Source organism: Electrophorus electricus, chromosome 5, assembly GCF_041902795.1.
Source record: "Electrophorus electricus isolate QZ-2024a chromosome 5, ASM4190279v1, whole genome shotgun sequence".
In the NCBI taxonomy this organism is placed as follows: domain Eukaryota; kingdom Metazoa; phylum Chordata; class Actinopteri; order Gymnotiformes; family Gymnotidae; genus Electrophorus; species Electrophorus electricus.
Window position 1 is genome coordinate 7,315,622 of NC_137501.1, and position 17,539 is coordinate 7,333,160.

A 17,539-nucleotide genomic window follows, 5' to 3' on the forward strand; every position below is an offset into this window, starting at 1 on the left:
TAAATTCTGAAAATGTATATTTAGGTTTCATAGAACTCAATGTCACAGCTGTATTAAGGTTGGGGGAAAAAAACAAAATGTATTGTACAATATGCAGAAATTTCATATTTTGCCCAGCTAATGCCACTTTAGAAGACAAGAAGATATGAAACAAACATTTTCTTTTTTTTTTTTACACAACCCAAGATTTGTACAAAAAGGAATCCAGTATCCAATTAAAACAAATGTATATTGTGCATTTGGGATGAAAGACCAAAAATGATCACTATAAAGGGGGGGGGGGGGAGATACTAAAAATAAGTTTGTCGAACAGCGACCTCATGCGACCAAAAAAGCAATCACGTCGGTGTTAACTGCAAGCCAAGTTTAAAAATGTGAATTTTAGAAAATTAAAAGATGACAAATGTTTTCACTATTCACCATAGAAGTATTCATAGTGATGTGCTGAAGGAATATCCAAAATTAGCCTATATACATGGTTACAAATATCTGCGAGATAAGTACAAAAACAAACAAAAACGTGCTCTAGCCCTGTGAGTGGTACCAAAAAATTGCAGTGTCCGAAACAGACGTCCGCTTACATCAATGGGAAATGGTGACATTAAGCGTGGACAACTACTTAAGCGTAAAATAAATGTCTGTATATTTGTTACTTAGACCCAGCGTAAATATCCAGTAGTGATTACATTTCCCATTTCACATCTGAAGGGATAAACGGCTTAGGATTTTTTTTTTACTGTGTCAGAATTCTCCATTCCATCTTTAACCAGCCTTTTTGCACAAAGTCCTGTTACGCTACAAAACTGTCTTGGTGTCCAAGGACCATTGATCCTTCCACAACATTAGCAACTTCCTTCTTCAACTGGTGGATAAACTTAAAGTCACAGAATCCTCTATACAATAAACCTGTAGCCAGCGTCTTCATGGCTTCTTTCATTTGGTGAAGTGATGGTACTGTGATCGTTTGCATGCTGCCGTTAACGTGAGCTGTAACGAGGCTGTGCTCACGTTTAACGGAAAGAAGTTCACTCTGTGCGGAAGTTACTCGATCGTTAATAGTACAACATCTTCCCTCCGCGCCATCGACAGGACGGAGCTGTTGCGCCTCAGCATCCGACCTAACGTCGCCATCCAACGCAGACTGCTGAGGCACGGTGTGCTTGCTGTCCGTATTTTTTGGATAAACACGTTACCTCTCACGCACAACCACTTCTCGTTTTTTAAAACCGCTATACCAAGTTGGGCTTGGCCTGAAATTAACTATACCCATACGCACCGACAACTCCACTGCTTTCCCGTGAATCATTACATTTGTTACATAGGTACCGTTCTTCTCTGAATGATCGATCCACTTCCAGAGTGCAGCCTCCAATTTCGGGAGCCATATAACGCATGTTTTGAGACTAGGAGTAATCTGGCTTTTCGATGTAAAATTTCTTTTTCGGAGAAGCCTCGAAAGGACAGATTGTGAAATATTCAGCTTTCTTGCTGCATTCCTTTGGTTCATACAAGGAAGCCGGTCGTACATTTCAAGAAGTATTCGTTTATCTTCCATTGTATATTTTTTTCTTGGCAGCCCCATCTTGGAAGACCAGAGAAGGACGTCACTTAAGAGCCCCGGGTACGTAGGAAATAGCTGGTTTTCAGGCGACGCCTTAGTTAATTTTATCCTACTCAATTTATACTGATCGATTTTATTTTTCTTCTAAAATGGTTGTTAATAAATTATAGCATTGTTATATTGGTTTATTGTACTTTCCTCTTTGATATTATTTTATATCATTAATAAAGACAATTCTTAGTATTATACGTTAGGGGGCAGTATATAGATACGGTTTTCTGCAATGTGCATACGAAGAAGAAGAGGTTGAAGTCAACCTAACGAGTTTGTTGTATAGGTTGTATACACAGTCCGTTTTTTGTGTAAAAGTGAATTCGTGCATTGTGATTGACCTGCTCACGTCCGAGATTGTGGAAGTAAAGCAATTCTCTGGCTACAAAGGTGAGATGCGTGTTGAACTGTGATAGCATTTGAGAAAAGTAGATAACTCGCACAGGAGTCAAGATGCTGTAGCGAACGTGCCTAAATGATACTTAGCTAGCTGACATGTTTCTGCTATACTATAGAATACGTTAACTAGCTAGTTCAGCGCACTTGATTCGCCTAATTATTAGGCTTCTGCTGTGTATGATCAGGTGGGTCACAGCAAGGAAGTCGGCACATTAAGATGAGCCCAAGGGATACATTTAAATATACCACTGCTACTGGTAAATTAGAGAACTGGATTACACAGACAAGTGTTCCAACGCTCCTGTTTCTGCTCAAGAGTACACAAATAGAAAATAAACATGGCCGTGTTTCTCGATTTTACAGCATTGTAAATATCTGATCACACTCGCTGTGTTAATGCCAGCTATCTGCATTGATCTGCAGCAGCTTACTACTGAACATTACACACGACTGTGGTGTTGTTTTCCAGAACGTGAACTGCTTCCTTTTTTCTCGTTTTTTTTAAATTTAAATTACGATTAAATATGAAGCATCGTGTTTCATACCTGCACATAATACAGAATACATGGTATTTTTGTAAAACATCTATTGCCAGTGCGGTCAGACATCTCGCATTACAAATGCATGTGATAATGTGTATCAGCTTAGTGTGTTCTTTCCATTGTAACACGTACATGAGCGGTATACTACTCTTCAATGACAGAGTTCGATTGTGTGTTGTTCTCGTATGTATATTCCTCTTCTAGCAGCTGTGTGTTCATATAACCTGATAGTCACTTCCACCTGGAGCTTATGAAGATCATAATAAACAACATTCGTTATAGCTGTCATGCAAGCATCATCATCAAGCTAGACACCATCACCATCACCATCAGGTTATTTCTTGATGGAAAATTAAGAGAAGAAGAAAACCGGTCTGGCTGTAGCAGTTGCTTTATGCAGCAGTGTTCTAGCTCCTAGCTAACCTATTTCTACATCTACAGCATCTCCAGTCATGTATCACAACAGCTCACAGAAGAAATTCTGGATTTTTGATAAAGAGGCAAAATTGGACCAGTTTAGACAGGAGGCCAACCAGAAGTTTCACTCTAAAGCCCTGGGTCTCAGAAAGGTGAGGAGGAGAGTAGCAGCAGGTACAGCTTTACAAGTCTGCTTGGAAATGATGGTGATTTAAAAAAATCACTTTGTTAATTACAAAAGATTTGTGGCCCCCATATGTCTGTTAAATTCCTGTAAGTTTAAGGGTTTAAACTCTTATAAAGAGTAAGTATAAAGGGGAGTTCTGTGCCAAAATAAAAAAAAAAGACACTTGTTAGATTTGTGCCTCTTTTCTCTTGCACATAACAAGAAAAAGTGCTAGGACTTGGTGGAGATATTGTTGTTATAATTTGCCTGTCTTCTTCCTTCAACAGCCTGGAATAAATGAGTCCATGTTTCTTGAGCCTCGTGAAGAGAAAGTGCTTTTCCGACACTATGAGAAGAGATTGCTTGACTTCTGCTCAGTATTCAAACCTGTGATGCCTAAATCTGTTGTGGTAATTATTAAAGTGACCTCAGAAATAGTCACCAACCATATCTCATATTTCTTTCCTGAGGTTCCCACTGCTAAGTTTCCCTTTGCATCTACTATTTTGTGCAAACAGGGATTATTTTGGATTGAATGCTACAGCAATGGCCAGTTCTATGATCATTTAAATTTTTAAGATATTTTATATATTCTACTTCTTTATTTTTAGTTGTGATAGGGAAGGCAAATTATTCAATTATATGTTTGAATACTTAATCAGGGCTTACCCATGTACTGTATTACCCATGTTAAAAAATTGTAATCTTCTCTTTTAGGGCACTGCTTGTATGTATTTCAGAAGATTTTATTTAAACAACTCTTTAATGGATTACCACCCAAGAACAATAATGTAAGTGTTAAATCAATTGTACACCAATTAAAACTAAAATGGAAATAGTGGATGATAATCTGTCACTGGTCATTTCTGTAATACTTTTTCATAGTCCCTTAAAAGAGCATTGCAGCACACTATTTACTGCAGTTTACCACAGTTCATGTCAGAATACAGTTTAGTTTGTTTGGCGTTTGAGTAACTCCACCTGCATCCCATCCTCTTCAGGCTGACCTGTGCATACCTGTCATGCAAGGTGGATGAGTTTAACGTTTCCAGCACTCAGTTTGTTGGGAACCTTCAGGAGAGCCCAGCAGGACAAGAGAGAGCCCTGGAACAGATCCTGGAGTATGAGCTGCTCCTCATCCAGCAGCTGAACTTTCACCTGGTAGTACACAACCCCTATCGGCCCCTGGAGGGTTTTCTCATAGACCTGAAGGTAAGGCCACATGGGGCATGTGTGGAAAATGGCTCGCCAGCGTGTGGCACAGAGCTCATTTTAAGAAGCCTATGGTCTTTAAAAAATTTTTTTAGACGCGGTACCCACTCTTGGAAAATCCGGAAATGATGCGGAAGAGTGCAGATGACTTCCTCAACAGAGCCTCCATGACAGACGTGGGGCTGCTGTTCTCGCCATCACAGATCGCCCTCACTGCCGTACTTAACAGTGCCGCTCGCGCAGGACTCAACATGGAAACGTGGGCTTGCATTAGTAACATTACATAACATCAATGAGATGTAAATATGCAAATAACTAATCAGTTAGTCACTGCCTTTGAGGGGATTTTGAGTTAAGCAAATGATACATGTCTAAAAGAAATGATCTTTCTATCCAGATATCTTACTGAATGTATGGGACTAAAGGAGGACAAGGAGACCCTCTCAAAAATGTATGATGTAATGAGACGTACGTATTATTATACACGTCACTAACATACTGGGACTCGTGGAAGAAGTACTCCAGTCACAAGAATGGAGCTGTTTATACAAGCTCTTATGAGAGATTTAAGAGAACTTGCATTCACTAATTTTCTTATATGTAGAATTTTCTCTTGGGCATGAACAATCTAAGCACTCTGAAGTGGTGTAGAACATATACAACTGTTCCCCAAAGAAAAAAAACTAAGGACGGGGAGTGCTGTCTAATTTGTGTGAAGAATTTGTTTGAATTGAGTCATATTTTATGATGTGATTGACGAATATTCAAACATGTTTATCCTGTTGTGGTTTAAAAAAAATAGTCAATACCTAAATACAGACATTTTATACATCTTTATCAAATTGTTTTGATAAAGTGTGACAATACGGACTTTGTGAGAGTGGACTACATGAATAACTTTGGTTACCAATTATTGGCTTTAGCGGGTCATTAATTCCACCACTTGTAGTGGTGATATGTTTTTGCTTTCACCCTTTGATGGCATTTGTATAAAGGACACTTCTGTATGAATTGGTAGGGCATTTATCCTTTTAAAGCATTTTGGGTGAAATGGTCAAATATACTAATTAATGGTTTCACATGAAATCACATTCTTACAAAACGTGGTTTACTACAATTCGGTGAATTTATGATCTTTGCTTAATCTGTTGAGGCCTAGTCGTACAAACCAACTTTACAAGTATGAAAAACCTGAGATAAAAATACATAAATGTTTGTCATTTGCATAATTTAGGATCTTTTGCAATTTTAGGAATAACAACTCTTATTAAGGAATATGAACTTCCCAAAGTAGAGGAAGTAAACATGTGCAAACAGAAACTGGAGAGGATTCATGCTGAATTCACCACAAACACAAATTTGTAAGTATGACATAATGGCAGCATATCAGCGTGTCAACGAAAGTAATGTGTACATACCAGGAACCACAGTCTTACAATACAAACAGTTTTATTCAGCCTGATCGTTCATATGTGTTTTGTATCCAAGATGCAAAAGTGATGTTTTTGTTTTTTTTTTCTTCCCTTTTCTTCCATCAGATAGAAAAATAAAAAATACATAAGCATTTAGAAATTTATAGGAATCATATTACAGTGACATGCTGTTTCTCAGGTCAGTTAGATCACTGATCACAGGCATTGTCTTGCAGCTACAAAACACTAATTTGGTATATTGTTTGGGGTGGTAAGTGCATGCCTAAAAGAGCAAATTTATGTTAATTCTTAGACTACCTAGACAGTTAATCATATAAAAAATTGTTACTCATTGGCAAAAGCTGTGTGTGAACAGAAATGTTTCCTCTTCACAAAATTTACCAGCATGATGGCAGGAAGCATAGAGAGGTGTTACACGATGTAAAATCAAAAGGTGTACAGATATCTTGCATAAATCAAACACATTACAACACTGTCCTACACTGTCGATTAAGTACTTTCAAGGACCTGGTTAGCACTGAGCGTGTGCAGTACTGACCATCAGCACTGCATTACTTCATGACAACCCAATAGCTTCAGCACAGCTACATAAACCACGGCGTCCATCTAACAAAGTGCGGGCCATGTTGAGTCTATCCCGAGTCGCAGGTCAGGTTTATCAAATGTAAACGTGTGCAGATTAACTTCGGCCTGGCCACCTGTCCTCCAGAAGTGCTCAGAAACCTGTGTCCACATCACACAGACGGCAGTTTGTCTGCAGTAGCTGAGGTGCAGCATTTCATCAAGCAAAGCTGATGGTGGCGGGTGGGATGTACCCTAGGATCGCTTGCCAACTCCATAGCCTGACATGCCCTGATGGACTATAAGGAGGCTACACAGTGAGCTCTGAGTGTTTAAGGCTGGTGCAGCAGGCGCGTCTCGCTCTGATGCAGCGCTACAGGTCTTTCTCACCATGGAGGTGGTGATTTAGCATGCGTCACGAGGTTAGCACTGCTCGCGTTCTGGCTCTGGGGTGCTGTAAGCAGCAGCAGACTGTTGTAATTCCCAAGTCCTGTAGATGGGAAAAATCCAAGTTGTAGCTCCTCAGAGATTTGACTGCTCAAGGACAGCGTCAGAAAGCATCAGTCTTTGATATTCTCTGAGACAGCAACTTATAAAGAAGGGTCCTAATTTTTACCCTGATATTGATACTCAGTTGAAATTTGGATTCAGAAAAAGGACGAAGGCCTTTACCTTGCCTTCTATAACAACTACGAGTCCTCACTTTAACAAATGTGAGTGCATAAAATTTGGAGCCATTCTAAATCCAGAGTGTTAGCTGGCAGACAGTCACTGGTCTATGGCTTTATGACTCATGTTTTGACAAGTCCTTCCTGTGCAGCGACTGCTGTTGTCAGAGGACCTGGATTGTGGTAGCCATTATAGTACATTCAGGTCTGCAAAAAAGAAGCAAGGTTAAGAAAACTATAAACTTTGAAGATTAATAACTGGGCATGAGGTGTTGTAATTTTAACCTGCATGCTCTGCAAAATCACTGTGCAGAAAATTAATATTTTTAATTTGCTTAATTAAGCACTTCTTTAATAATGCCCTATAATTTTGTAAAGGCACTAAGAGTCCAGGTTGGTTAAGAGAAATTTCATAATTTACACTATTCCTTGGAATATAGTTTGTTACCCAAAACCATTAAATACCTACCTTGTCCTGTTCTGAAGAGATGACCTACAGATAAGTAAATCCAACACAAAACTCTAAAAGACAGAAATGAATCTCTAACTACACATGGAGGATCTAGTGGCAGGAAGACAATTACATGCTCAACAGATATGTAGACGTAATGGGAAACTAAGAATGCAGCTTCTACATAAGTGTATCTTCAGAGACAGACTGAGGTTGTTCTAATGGGCTTTTGGTACATGTATTCTGTCTCCTCCAGGAAAAGAAAGCATGGCTATGAAGATGATGACCATGTTGTGAAAAAGCCCCTTGTTACTGAGGAGGTAAGCAATGGCTTCCTGACCCCTTTCCCTTCCTTTACACATCATTCATTTGTCACTGCCTTCATTATATGGAATCTAATGAAGGGATATCGTGTTTAGGAGTGGAGTGATGAAGATCTGGATGCTTTGTGACAAGAATCGTCCATCTTGTTTTATGAAGACACATTTTTGAGTTTTGGACAGCTCAGCAAAGCTACTTAATCCACCTTAGTGAAGTTTGATAACTGTGCTTTCCAATTTTGTCACTTAGTTCTACAGACAGGATTTGTGTATGTGTGAGCGAGAGAGGACCTAGGCAATATTTGCTATCTTGTAATGTTGACTTCTTTACTGAAAATAAAAGTTTCATACTTCATTATCTTCAATATTTTGTATATTGATGATGATATTCTACATTGTTGTTTACACAATCACCACAGTTAAAGTTACAAAAATCAGAAAAACCTGGACATTAAAAGACAAGAAATGCATTTTTACATTTAAGGAGTTGAATTTCTTTGCACCCTATTTAAAAACACTACACAATCTGACAAAGGAGTCAGTACTTTATAAAATGTTTAATAAGTGCATGCATTTCTGATACAGTCTTTACTATTATAGATCTTTACTGTTGTAAACATTTTATTTACTCTTCCCTGAGAACAAGTCTGGCTTTGAATTAATCTCAGGGAAGACTAAACCAATTAAAAATATAATGGGGTTGGGGGGGAGGGTATTCAAATTATATACTCATGATTCCAGCAAGAGAATTTATTGTTCTGATATAAAATAATCATACTCTCTTAAAAAAAAACATAACTAAATGAAAAGAACACTAGTTTGAGCACATTTTGAATATTTGACCTTGTAAATCAGTAACAAATTACAGTTTTTAAAAAAATCATTATAGCTCAATCCAGTTACAGAGATCACTGCAACCTCATGTCAGTTGAGATTCCATATCAAGCAGACAGAGTGAACACTTTGGCAACCGTTGTACAATGGTACTCTGACCTTTGTTGGTCCTAACGGGACCCGTTTTCAGGAAAACAGAAAAGCGAATGCACTCATGATATGGGCTACAGTCAGTCAAACTGAAGGTGCTGTGTCGATAGCTTACAAAGTCATTGGTCTAAAACATTAGCCCCAGGCTTTTTGTTTCACTGCTGTAGTTCTTGTGGCATGGCGGAGGAAGGATTGGTGGAGTGAGAGGGGGAGAGGTTGGGAGAGGTTGCCATGGTGATGAGGGTGGGGCATGCTGGGATCCCACTGGCTACTCCATGGAAACGGAGACAGACTGACAGACAGAGTGTGGAAGATGGAACTACCTGTTGCTGTTGGACATGGCGTAGTGCACCTGTTTCTGCTGGAGGAGCTCAGTGATAGCCAGCAGCTTTTTCAGCACATGCTAGAGAAAGAGAGAGAGAGATGCAATTAGTGGTAGTTTCCAGTTGCCATTTATAGATGACACACTGAATGATAGAAGCTGCCTTGTCTCAGACCAAGTTGTCTCAACTTTCTCATTTGGAACATTTTTTTGCACCATATCTGAGCACCCCCACCCCACCTGCTGTGCTCCTCTCTCGTTGCTCAGGGTGCGCAGCTCATCTGAGTGAGTAGCGCAGATCTCATGTAGGGCAGCAAGGTCTCGGGACAGATCGGTCCTAAAGTGCTCCATAGCATCCGGCAGGTCAGGGACATTCTGGAGAAGCCAATGAGAGCAACCACCATCAACAATCAACTGTTAAAGGAATTATTGCACACCCAGACATGGAGCCTAGCAGCCAAAAACCTATACTCTGAATGTATGAACCCAGTATGATGGCAGGATCTCACCCCCAACTCATCCAGAAACATGATCATTCGTTGTTTGTTGTTCTTGATAAATGGATTCACTCCTTCCATGTAGGGCTCCTAGACCACAAAAAGGAAATGTCATTTTTATTCACCCTGCTTAAAAAGCCAGTGAGCATATTACCCTGGCTTATGTGCTCAAGTTAAGACAAACCTTTGCACCAAACTCCACCAGGTTGGCCAGGTTCTGGACTGACTTGGCCACCAGGGTGAGTGTTCGCCCCGCCGTGGGGGACGGAGGGTCTGAGAAGGAACACCCATAAGGTGCAGTTACATATACTGCCTTCCCTTTACTCCCCTTCCAGCTCTTAATATGCTCAAAGAAAATACTGTGACCTGAGCCAGCACTTAGCCTCGAGGGTCCCCCACCCCTTTAAAAGTCCCTAAGCGGAAGCCCTCATTATGTAAGCTGAGCACTCACCAGCGATGATGTTGAACATTCTGGGGTTGAGAATAGCAGGGCAGATAAGACGTAGAAATACAAAACCACTGTGGACAGAAACAGAAGCATCTTACTCAGCTGAACAGAAGACTATATACCTGAATGGGGATTTATAAGGGGAAAAAGTACTAAAAACAGTAGTGGTTTACCTCACGACTCTGGTCCGCATTGTAGTGTTGGTGGGCCACTTCTGCTGTACGGATTTCTGCAGGCATCCATATATAAATCTCAAGGTCCTGGGACAACAAAAACAAACAAGACAACATCAGATATAGGATAGTGCAGATATTACATTTACAATGAAGAAGGGGGAAAAAAATATTGATTTATTTATTGCACAAATTGTTTGAGTTTCTTGTGCTTACGGCGGCAGGATCTCTGCAGCCATGAAGATCTTCTCTACCAGCTCTGAGAGGATGGTGAGCAGATGGGTCAGGTTCAGATTTACGTCCTCGTTCTTCTCCAGTTTAGATGGGTTCAACTTCAGAGGAGAGCAGAAAACATTTAAAATGGAGACAATGGTCTGACATATGATGAACTAGTAGTAAATTCATTTGTTCAGTTAGACTCAGGCTACAGTTTATCATCTCAGTACACATCTACAAAAAACATAAAACCTTAAAGAGGAAATTGTTACAAAACATAACAATAAAAACTGGGCTATTTCACATACACAAGGAACCAAACACTAGGGCAAAAAAAGTGGCCTGAAAAACAAAACAAAAACAAACAAAAAAAACAATAGTATGTTCTGTGGCCAAACCTCGCAGGACTGCTTGCTCTCCATGATCCTGAGAATGGTGTCTTTGAGGGCATGGTGGACGAAAGGTGTGGCTGTAGCCTTCATGTACTGCTCCATCAGCGTGCTGGCAAGAGTGGTGGCGCGGAACAGAGTGGTGGCTTCATCTGAAGCCCAGCACAAAAAAAAATAGACATTTTGCTGCTTGCAACAATCGACTTTCTCACTGGCTTTGTAGATACCGGCTTTCTGTTTCCTTTGATCACAAAGGGCAAAGCGATGAGGGGTAGCGCTAACAGGATTTCTGCCCGAGAGCCCTACCTTCCATGTTGATCTCGCGGTCGTTAAGAGTCCTCAGGAGTGGGGCCTCAGAGTGCTCGTGCCGGAATATCCTGAGCAGGATGCTGGCCAGCAGGGTGCGGTCCTGCCCGCACACATGAGCCAGCGCATAGATCACGTGGAAGTCTCTCTGGAGGATGAGCTACAGAGAGGGGAGGCACAAGGCTGCTTACGTTCCCACCTAGAAACCAGACTGAATCATCTAATCACGTGTGATTCTGTTGATTAATCAGTTCTGATTCACATTGCTTATATAAGCTACTGGCTGGGCTAAGATGAAGAAGTCAATGGAATATGTAATAAAATCATTAACCCTTGCTTGGTCCAATTCTTATACACAGGAGTGTAATGCATGCTGTGGCACAGCCGAGGTCCGAGACTCTGTACCTCTTTAAATTCATTGTACTCCTCTTCCGGCATGATTTTCTCCATAGAATAACGAGCTCGCACACGCAGGGAGCCTGGCTCAATCCCCTTCAGGGGCACATGAGAGCTCAATGGGAACCACTCATCAATCATCTGCCCCCTCTGCAGCCGGCTCAGCTGGCAGCGCATGAACACTGTATGGACACACAGAGTGCTGCTAATATGTCTGAACTCTTCAGTACCATTTAATTTGGACACCAGAGGGAGCCCTAATGCAAGCATGGGGAAAACGCTGCCTACACCACTTTGAAAGCAGTTGTGCTGGCTGACGCCTACACTGTAGCACAAACCTGAAAATATCATGCAACATTACTTGTGTATTATTCAGTCCAATCTGTTGCGTTTCATAGATTCTGAATGTGTAGGATGTTAAACGTTGTGTGTACTGCACCAAGCACTGGTAGTTTGTTGGTAAAACATGGCATACTTACAAATATCACTTTCTTTGCTCTTCTTAGTTTTGTTGCTTAGGCTGATTTCAAATCTGTTGATTTCACTGGACAAGTCACTAAAAGAAAGTTAAGAGTTATCAATATGCACAGGAAAAATGTTTGCATTCACTTTTATCTGTACGATGCAGATTTAGGAGCTGATTGAAGTAATTTGGAAAAATACAAAACATCTACACACTCAAAGATGAACTCCTCTGTGAATACGGGATTCTGGCCCTCTCTCGGGTGAGTCTTGGCTACCTGCACACTGTTTAGGTAGATGTTGCAGTAGGGGTTGGTGAAATGCTTTATGGGAAGTTTGTGGGCCTCTTCCACATAAAGCACCAGGCTGCTCACCTGAGGTGGAAGGACAATGATTGGTGTGTGCTCTGACGTACGAATTGCTTTCACATGCTCCGACGTACTAAATGAGTCGGTCATACACAACACTGATCTAGTCCACAAAAAGCGGTAATGTGCCTTACCTGGCGCAGACGCTTGTTAGAGGTGGCCTGTGCAGGCTTTCGTAGGTTACTGCAGAAGGTTTGCAGGCATTTCATCCAGTCCTATGAAGAGTTAATAATATGGTCAGACTGAACTTTAATGTCAGCGTTGACATGATGGACGAATGTGGGACTTATACATACTTGGGCCTGTTCAGGTATGTCCCCAGCAAAGTAGAAAATGTACTGTTCCTCACTAAAATGCTGAACCACAATCTGGAAACAGTTGGGCCTGCACGACAATATATAATACAGCCATATTCTGCTTGCGCCAATGATTTATATGGGAAATAGTAGTATGTTCATGTGCAAATGGGTCAGCAGGTGCAGTGAGGCAGCAGGTGCTGGTTACCTGCCAAACAGGCTGTCGTGCACTCCATACACGGAGCACACACTGAGGTCGATCAGCCCTTTGGGTTTGGTGGCACGTTTCTCGCTCTCAAAGTAGATGAGTTGGGCATCGTTGCCCTCCAGGATAAAGTACAGGTTCTTCCAGCGCTTTCCTTTGCCTAATCCAACAGGATGAAACCACACAACTCAGGCTACACTTGGATAGTGTGAAACCACATAACTCAGGTTACCATTGGACAGGAGGAAACTACATAACAATGAGTGCCTCAGCTGAGTCTTCCAAGCAATGCAAGATGCATTCTTTACAAAGTACTGAGAATTGACTGCCAACACTGCTATACAATATAGCTATAGTCACATACCATATAGCTATACCGTAGAGTCAATGTTTTCATATATGCCATGAGAATTATGCTTGGCATTTCTTCTTCACTGTGCAATATGGTCCTTGACACAGTTTCTACACCACTATGCTTTTATTATATCTAAAGGGTTCAGTGCATGGAGCGTTTCTACGGTCTGTCTCCGGGTCTCCTGTCCCCCTACACCGCTCAGGGCCCTGTTGATGATGATGATGATGATGTGTGCAATATGTTGTGCGATGTGTGTGCAACAATTAACCATCAGGCAACAAATATTTTCACCAAGATTTGCACACTGCTTATGTTCGCTAGAGTCACGCGAGCTTCCTTTTTTTAAAATCTTTTCCTGCTAAGCGGCAGTGGAAATTGAATCCAAAAGTGTTCTGCTGTTTTGAGACAGCCTGACTTGCTTAAGAAGGTGTGGAAAGTTAATAAAGGAACCAGACTCATGCAGCTAGCTGCCACTCAGTACCTTTGTTGAACAGGAGGTATCCTTTCTTGACAATGTTTTTGTAGAAGGCATCTTTCGTTTTTCGACGGATAGTGTTATAAATTTCTCTGCCGTCGACCAAATCAGAGAGTACTTGTTCTTGTTGCTGAAAACAAACAAAACAAAGATTAAATACATGATCAAAGATTTAACCACAAGAACAAAGCAGTTATGATTTCACCTACCTGGACTGAAACAGGATCTTTCAGGGTATATCCTTCTACAATCTGCTCTTTTCTGTAATGCTCAATGATATCATCGACACTGCCAAAAAACAAACAAACAAACAAACAAAAAAGAAACCCAAACATTGTGGAAACCCCATTAAAGACCACCATGCACTGACTGTGCTTTCCATTACTGATTACAAAAAGTACCTTTCTCCAAATATATTCATTGTTTACCTAAAAAAAAAAAAAATCACACCATGTTATTTTACTCATAGCTCTAACAAATTTAGTGATCCTAGAGGATCACTGTATTATAAGTCCATCAAGGACTGCTCTTAGCAGGGCTGCCAACATAGGATCAGTCTTTGTTCCTAATAAACACGATAATACAGTTAATCATATACACAAATAAACACAATAATATAAATGAGAGGAAGGTTTTCTTTGATCAGCACCACAGTTAACAGGCAGGTCACAGTCATGTGTTCTCATCTATGCTTCCTGTAAATCTATGGTGTGCTGCCTATTCGGTGAGGCATTCAAACTGAATGAGTAAGAGTTCCAGATTTTCCAGACATAGCTACTGGGTTGACAGTCTGTCTGAGCCTCAAGAGATCCCTCAGGCCTTGCCACCACACTTTAAAAGCCATGGCCTAAGGACATACCTGTTATAGTATCGCCCTCCCATCATGTACTGGTTGTTGGGGGTGGGGCAGATCTTGAACCTTTGGATGTTCTCATTGGTGCGGAAGAAGAGCGAGTAGTCCCCCGGTGTGTTGTCCGATGGACGCACCAGGAAGCTACACACCTGGCCCACTAGTGAGAAACGGAGTGAACTTAGGGTGTGTCATAATGCTATAAAACCATTCTTACCAGGTGTAAGAAGCTATAAAATAGCAATGATAAATGCTAGTGTCATGCTGTAATGTAATCCTAATGGGTTGTTATTTTTAAAAGTTAGACAATAAAGGAAGCTCACCACACTTTTACATAAGCATTTTATGGGTATATCCAATTTTTAACCCACATACACAACATATTTATAACTGCAGCACATTGTATAAAGCTTTATTATAACCTTGAGCAGAAAATGAAATAGACTGCAGCATGGCTGAAATGTTAAACCAAAAATACAAATGTGCAGCACTGCTGACTCTCAACATTAAAATGGCTCTTTTTTTTTTTTTTTTTTTACTTAGTTTACATTCAATAATACTCTCAGGGAAAATATGAGCTGAAACATTTTATAGTTTTATAGTGCAGTTATCTATAAAATTGCTCTGTGACTGCATGCATCAATCCTCAAATGTTGAAATTTACATACCCGTCATCAGGAGATTGTATGCCTCTTGTTTACTGATTTTCCCATGGTACCAGCTACAAAGACAGAGGGAAAATGAAATGAATAATAAAAAAGGAGTCCCATATTGAATAAACAAGAAAACCAAGACATGAGGGGAATTTTAGTGCATGTGATTTTCTTCTGAATCAAGGTGGCGTACTCAAGTCTACGGCATGTGGAATATGACAGCAGCGATCAAACACTTATCTACCCGTCCTAACCAATGGCATTCTCTGGTTAGATTGGTGGCCTTCATGACTGATGCGCGCGCGCACACACACACACACACACACACACACACGCACACACACGCGCACACACACGCGCACACACGCGCGCACACACGCGCGCACACACGCGCGCACACGCGCGCGCACACGCGCGCACACACGCGCGCACACACGCGCGCACACACGCGCGCACACACGCGCGCACACACACGCGCACACACACGCGCACACACACGCGCGCACACACGCGCGCACACGCGCGCACACGCGCGCACGCGCACGCGCACGCTGCAAAGGCTTTTAGAAAGGCCACTTCTGACCATGCCACTACAACCTGCACAAATCTAGCCACTAGCCAAATAATTAGGGGACAAATGCAGCAGAGGGAAAATATGGATATGCTAGGATGATTTTACAACTAACAAATGGACTACAATTACTTCTGTTTCATCAGTGTAGAAAGCCTGATGCTGTCTGAAGGTTAAGCATTAATAAATGTCTTTTCTCTGGTGAGCGTCACGTACGCTTCCAGTAAAAGACTGAGCTAAGACTAAAGTCATTGGCCTTGGGAGAGCAGTAATACCACTCAATTAAAACAAAGTGGCTTCTTCACAAATCCTAGCCTGTATATCTCTTTAAGTAGGCCACAGGTCTTAATCATTTTCCCTTAAATATACCATTAGACAGAGGTTCTATAAAACTGCACTGTCTTTGGCTGAACAATCTCAATAAACATGAATCAATGATCACATTAATTCTGCTGCCTCCCATGATATAAAATGATATCAGACAATATTAAAAAAATGCAGTGGCTTACATTTTACCCTCATGGGGATCCTCTTCTCGTCCCTGCAAACAAAGTCAGTCATTAATCACAGTAAGTACCACAGCACCACAGCCCATGACCCACTCTTAGTAAGAGCTATTAGTCAGTGAACAGAGGACAATATGGAGATTCTCTTATGTTACTGCTGGGTTTAGATGAGGCAAGCAGACACTCACCACCTCCTCCACCAGATCGTCCACTATAAGGCCCTGCTCCTCCGTTCTCACATTAGTTACCCACATCCAGCCATCATCAAGTTCATTGTGAACGATAAACATGTCTCCTTTGAGGAAACTGGAGTGCACGCGCACACACACACACACACACGCACAAAAATGTATGCATCATGAATTATTCCATAGTTCATTAATGACCTAGCAGCCTAAAGACTAAGTGAACTAAGCAAAATTAACATATTGGATAGAAGATCAAAAAGTGAAAGAGAAGCGCTTTTTCAAGATTGAGAGTCAAGCCAAATAACAAAGCATGAATATTTAAAATAACTTGGGCAAGATATAATATACCAGTAAAGCTACATGACGTGAGATACTGTAGGTTTATGAGAGGATCTATACCTGATTTCATCTGTCTCTGGTACTTTGGTATATGGCAGGATGGCTCTCACTCGTCTCCTGTCCTCCACGGGCTGTTGAAGTAGACAACAAGTCAGCAATAAGTCAATTAAAACACATTCCTCAACTTCTTGAGAAGCTGAAAACCAGATGAGAGAAAGCAAAAAGACTGGATCATTGCATGATTATTCAGCCTTAGATGTCACTTTTTTTATACTGAAGCAGTAAAAAAAACAAAAACAAAAACAAAAAAAACAATGACCAAGATTCTTAAAGAGGAACCTTTTTGCTTTTGTGCTAGTCTCACATCATCTGCACTTATCGGGGAATTGTGCAAGCTACATTTCCTGAAACACTGTAACTGGATGCTGAGATTGCAGTATTACCTCTGGGGGAGCTACTGGTGATAGCAGCTTTTCACCTTTCAGTAGGCAAGACACATAGCTGTAATAACCAATGAGGTCTGACAGTGATGAGAAACGCCTCCCACCTATGTAGTAATCCCCACACATGGCAATGATCCTGAAAAACAGACAAACAAAACAAAGTGTGTGCTGTTTCTTTAAATGTGAGACATCTAATTGAGTATTTAAATGAAGTGGTGGTATAGTTAAATATTTAACATTATAATCAAATATTTATTTAATATTCTTGTTAAATGTTGCCATTGCTCAGGCTTTTAATCTTCAACAGGCTTAGTTA

General features: G+C 40.9%; 3 protein-coding genes across 12 annotated transcripts in view; 1 reads left to right on the top strand and 2 right to left on the bottom strand.

Moving 5' to 3' along the window:
* Positions 1 to 1,621, bottom strand: LOC118241970 (uncharacterized). Its single transcript, XM_035529629.2, is given in 1 exon segment — positions 1 to 1,621. A coding segment is annotated over 1 exon segment (765 nt). The 5' UTR covers positions 1,556 to 1,621; the 3' UTR covers positions 1 to 790.
* ccnh (cyclin H) lies at positions 1,037 to 8,146 on the top strand. 7 transcript variants are annotated; one of them, XM_081714063.1, is made up of 11 exons: positions 1,037 to 1,154; positions 1,577 to 1,621; positions 2,995 to 3,122; positions 3,424 to 3,546; positions 3,854 to 3,927; positions 4,138 to 4,348; positions 4,444 to 4,607; positions 4,746 to 4,816; positions 5,601 to 5,709; positions 7,718 to 7,781; positions 7,881 to 8,146. In XM_081714063.1, exons 3-11 carry the CDS (start codon positions 3,006 to 3,008, stop codon positions 7,911 to 7,913), a joined length of 966 nt encoding a protein of 321 aa, XP_081570189.1. In that variant the 5' UTR covers positions 1,037 to 1,154; positions 1,577 to 1,621; positions 2,995 to 3,005; the 3' UTR covers positions 7,914 to 8,146. The 7 variants fall into 7 exon arrangements, with proteins under 7 accessions (XP_081570189.1, XP_081570191.1, XP_081570190.1 ...); XM_081714065.1 differs by having other exon boundaries at positions 1,047 to 1,149; XM_081714064.1 differs by having other exon boundaries at positions 1,055 to 1,165.
* The window catches only part of rasa1a (RAS p21 protein activator (GTPase activating protein) 1a), a 23,904-nt gene continuing 12,145 nt past the window's right edge, over positions 5,781 to 17,539 (bottom strand). For 2 of the 4 annotated variants that reach the window (XM_027002833.3, XM_027002837.3), the window contains exons 3-26: positions 17,224 to 17,359; positions 16,841 to 16,911; positions 16,442 to 16,559; positions 16,257 to 16,288; positions 15,192 to 15,244; positions 14,533 to 14,683; positions 13,883 to 13,961; positions 13,680 to 13,803; positions 12,847 to 13,003; positions 12,639 to 12,726; positions 12,477 to 12,557; positions 12,191 to 12,348; positions 11,992 to 12,068; positions 11,522 to 11,694; positions 11,117 to 11,276; positions 10,820 to 10,962; positions 10,422 to 10,537; positions 10,206 to 10,292; positions 10,036 to 10,103; positions 9,769 to 9,857; positions 9,597 to 9,674; positions 9,328 to 9,462; positions 9,089 to 9,168; positions 7,299 to 7,532 (exon numbers count right to left, since the gene is read on the bottom strand). In XM_027002833.3, the coding sequence (XP_026858634.2) occupies positions 7,433 to 7,532; positions 9,089 to 9,168; positions 9,328 to 9,462; positions 9,597 to 9,674; positions 9,769 to 9,857; positions 10,036 to 10,103; positions 10,206 to 10,292; positions 10,422 to 10,537; positions 10,820 to 10,962; positions 11,117 to 11,276; positions 11,522 to 11,694; positions 11,992 to 12,068; positions 12,191 to 12,348; positions 12,477 to 12,557; positions 12,639 to 12,726; positions 12,847 to 13,003; positions 13,680 to 13,803; positions 13,883 to 13,961; positions 14,533 to 14,683; positions 15,192 to 15,244; positions 16,257 to 16,288; positions 16,442 to 16,559; positions 16,841 to 16,911; positions 17,224 to 17,359 (2,554 nt within the window). In that variant the 3' untranslated portion in view covers positions 7,299 to 7,432. Of the gene's footprint in view, positions 7,218 to 7,298; positions 7,533 to 9,088; positions 9,169 to 9,327; positions 9,463 to 9,596; positions 9,675 to 9,768; positions 9,858 to 10,035; positions 10,104 to 10,205; positions 10,293 to 10,421; positions 10,538 to 10,819; positions 10,963 to 11,116; positions 11,277 to 11,521; positions 11,695 to 11,991; positions 12,069 to 12,190; positions 12,349 to 12,476; positions 12,558 to 12,638; positions 12,727 to 12,846; positions 13,004 to 13,679; positions 13,804 to 13,882; positions 13,962 to 14,532; positions 14,684 to 15,191; positions 15,245 to 16,256; positions 16,289 to 16,441; positions 16,560 to 16,840; positions 16,912 to 17,223; positions 17,360 to 17,539 lie in introns of those variants that run through there. The other 2 variants (XM_027002834.3, XM_027002836.3) reach the window with 2 other exon arrangements.

Bases quoted from the DNA above. Each gene is read 5' to 3' on its own strand.
- ccnh (XM_081714063.1), top strand. From the start codon at position 3,006: ATGTATCACAACAGCTCACAGAAGAAATTCTGGATTTTTGATAAAGAG. The intron at 3,547-3,853 runs GTAATTATTAAA...CTTCTCTTTTAG, and splicing joins TGATGCCTAAATCTGTTGTG to GGCACTGCTTGTATGTATTT. The intron at 4,608-4,745 runs GTGGGCTTGCAT...CTTTCTATCCAG, and splicing joins GCAGGACTCAACATGGAAAC to ATATCTTACTGAATGTATGG.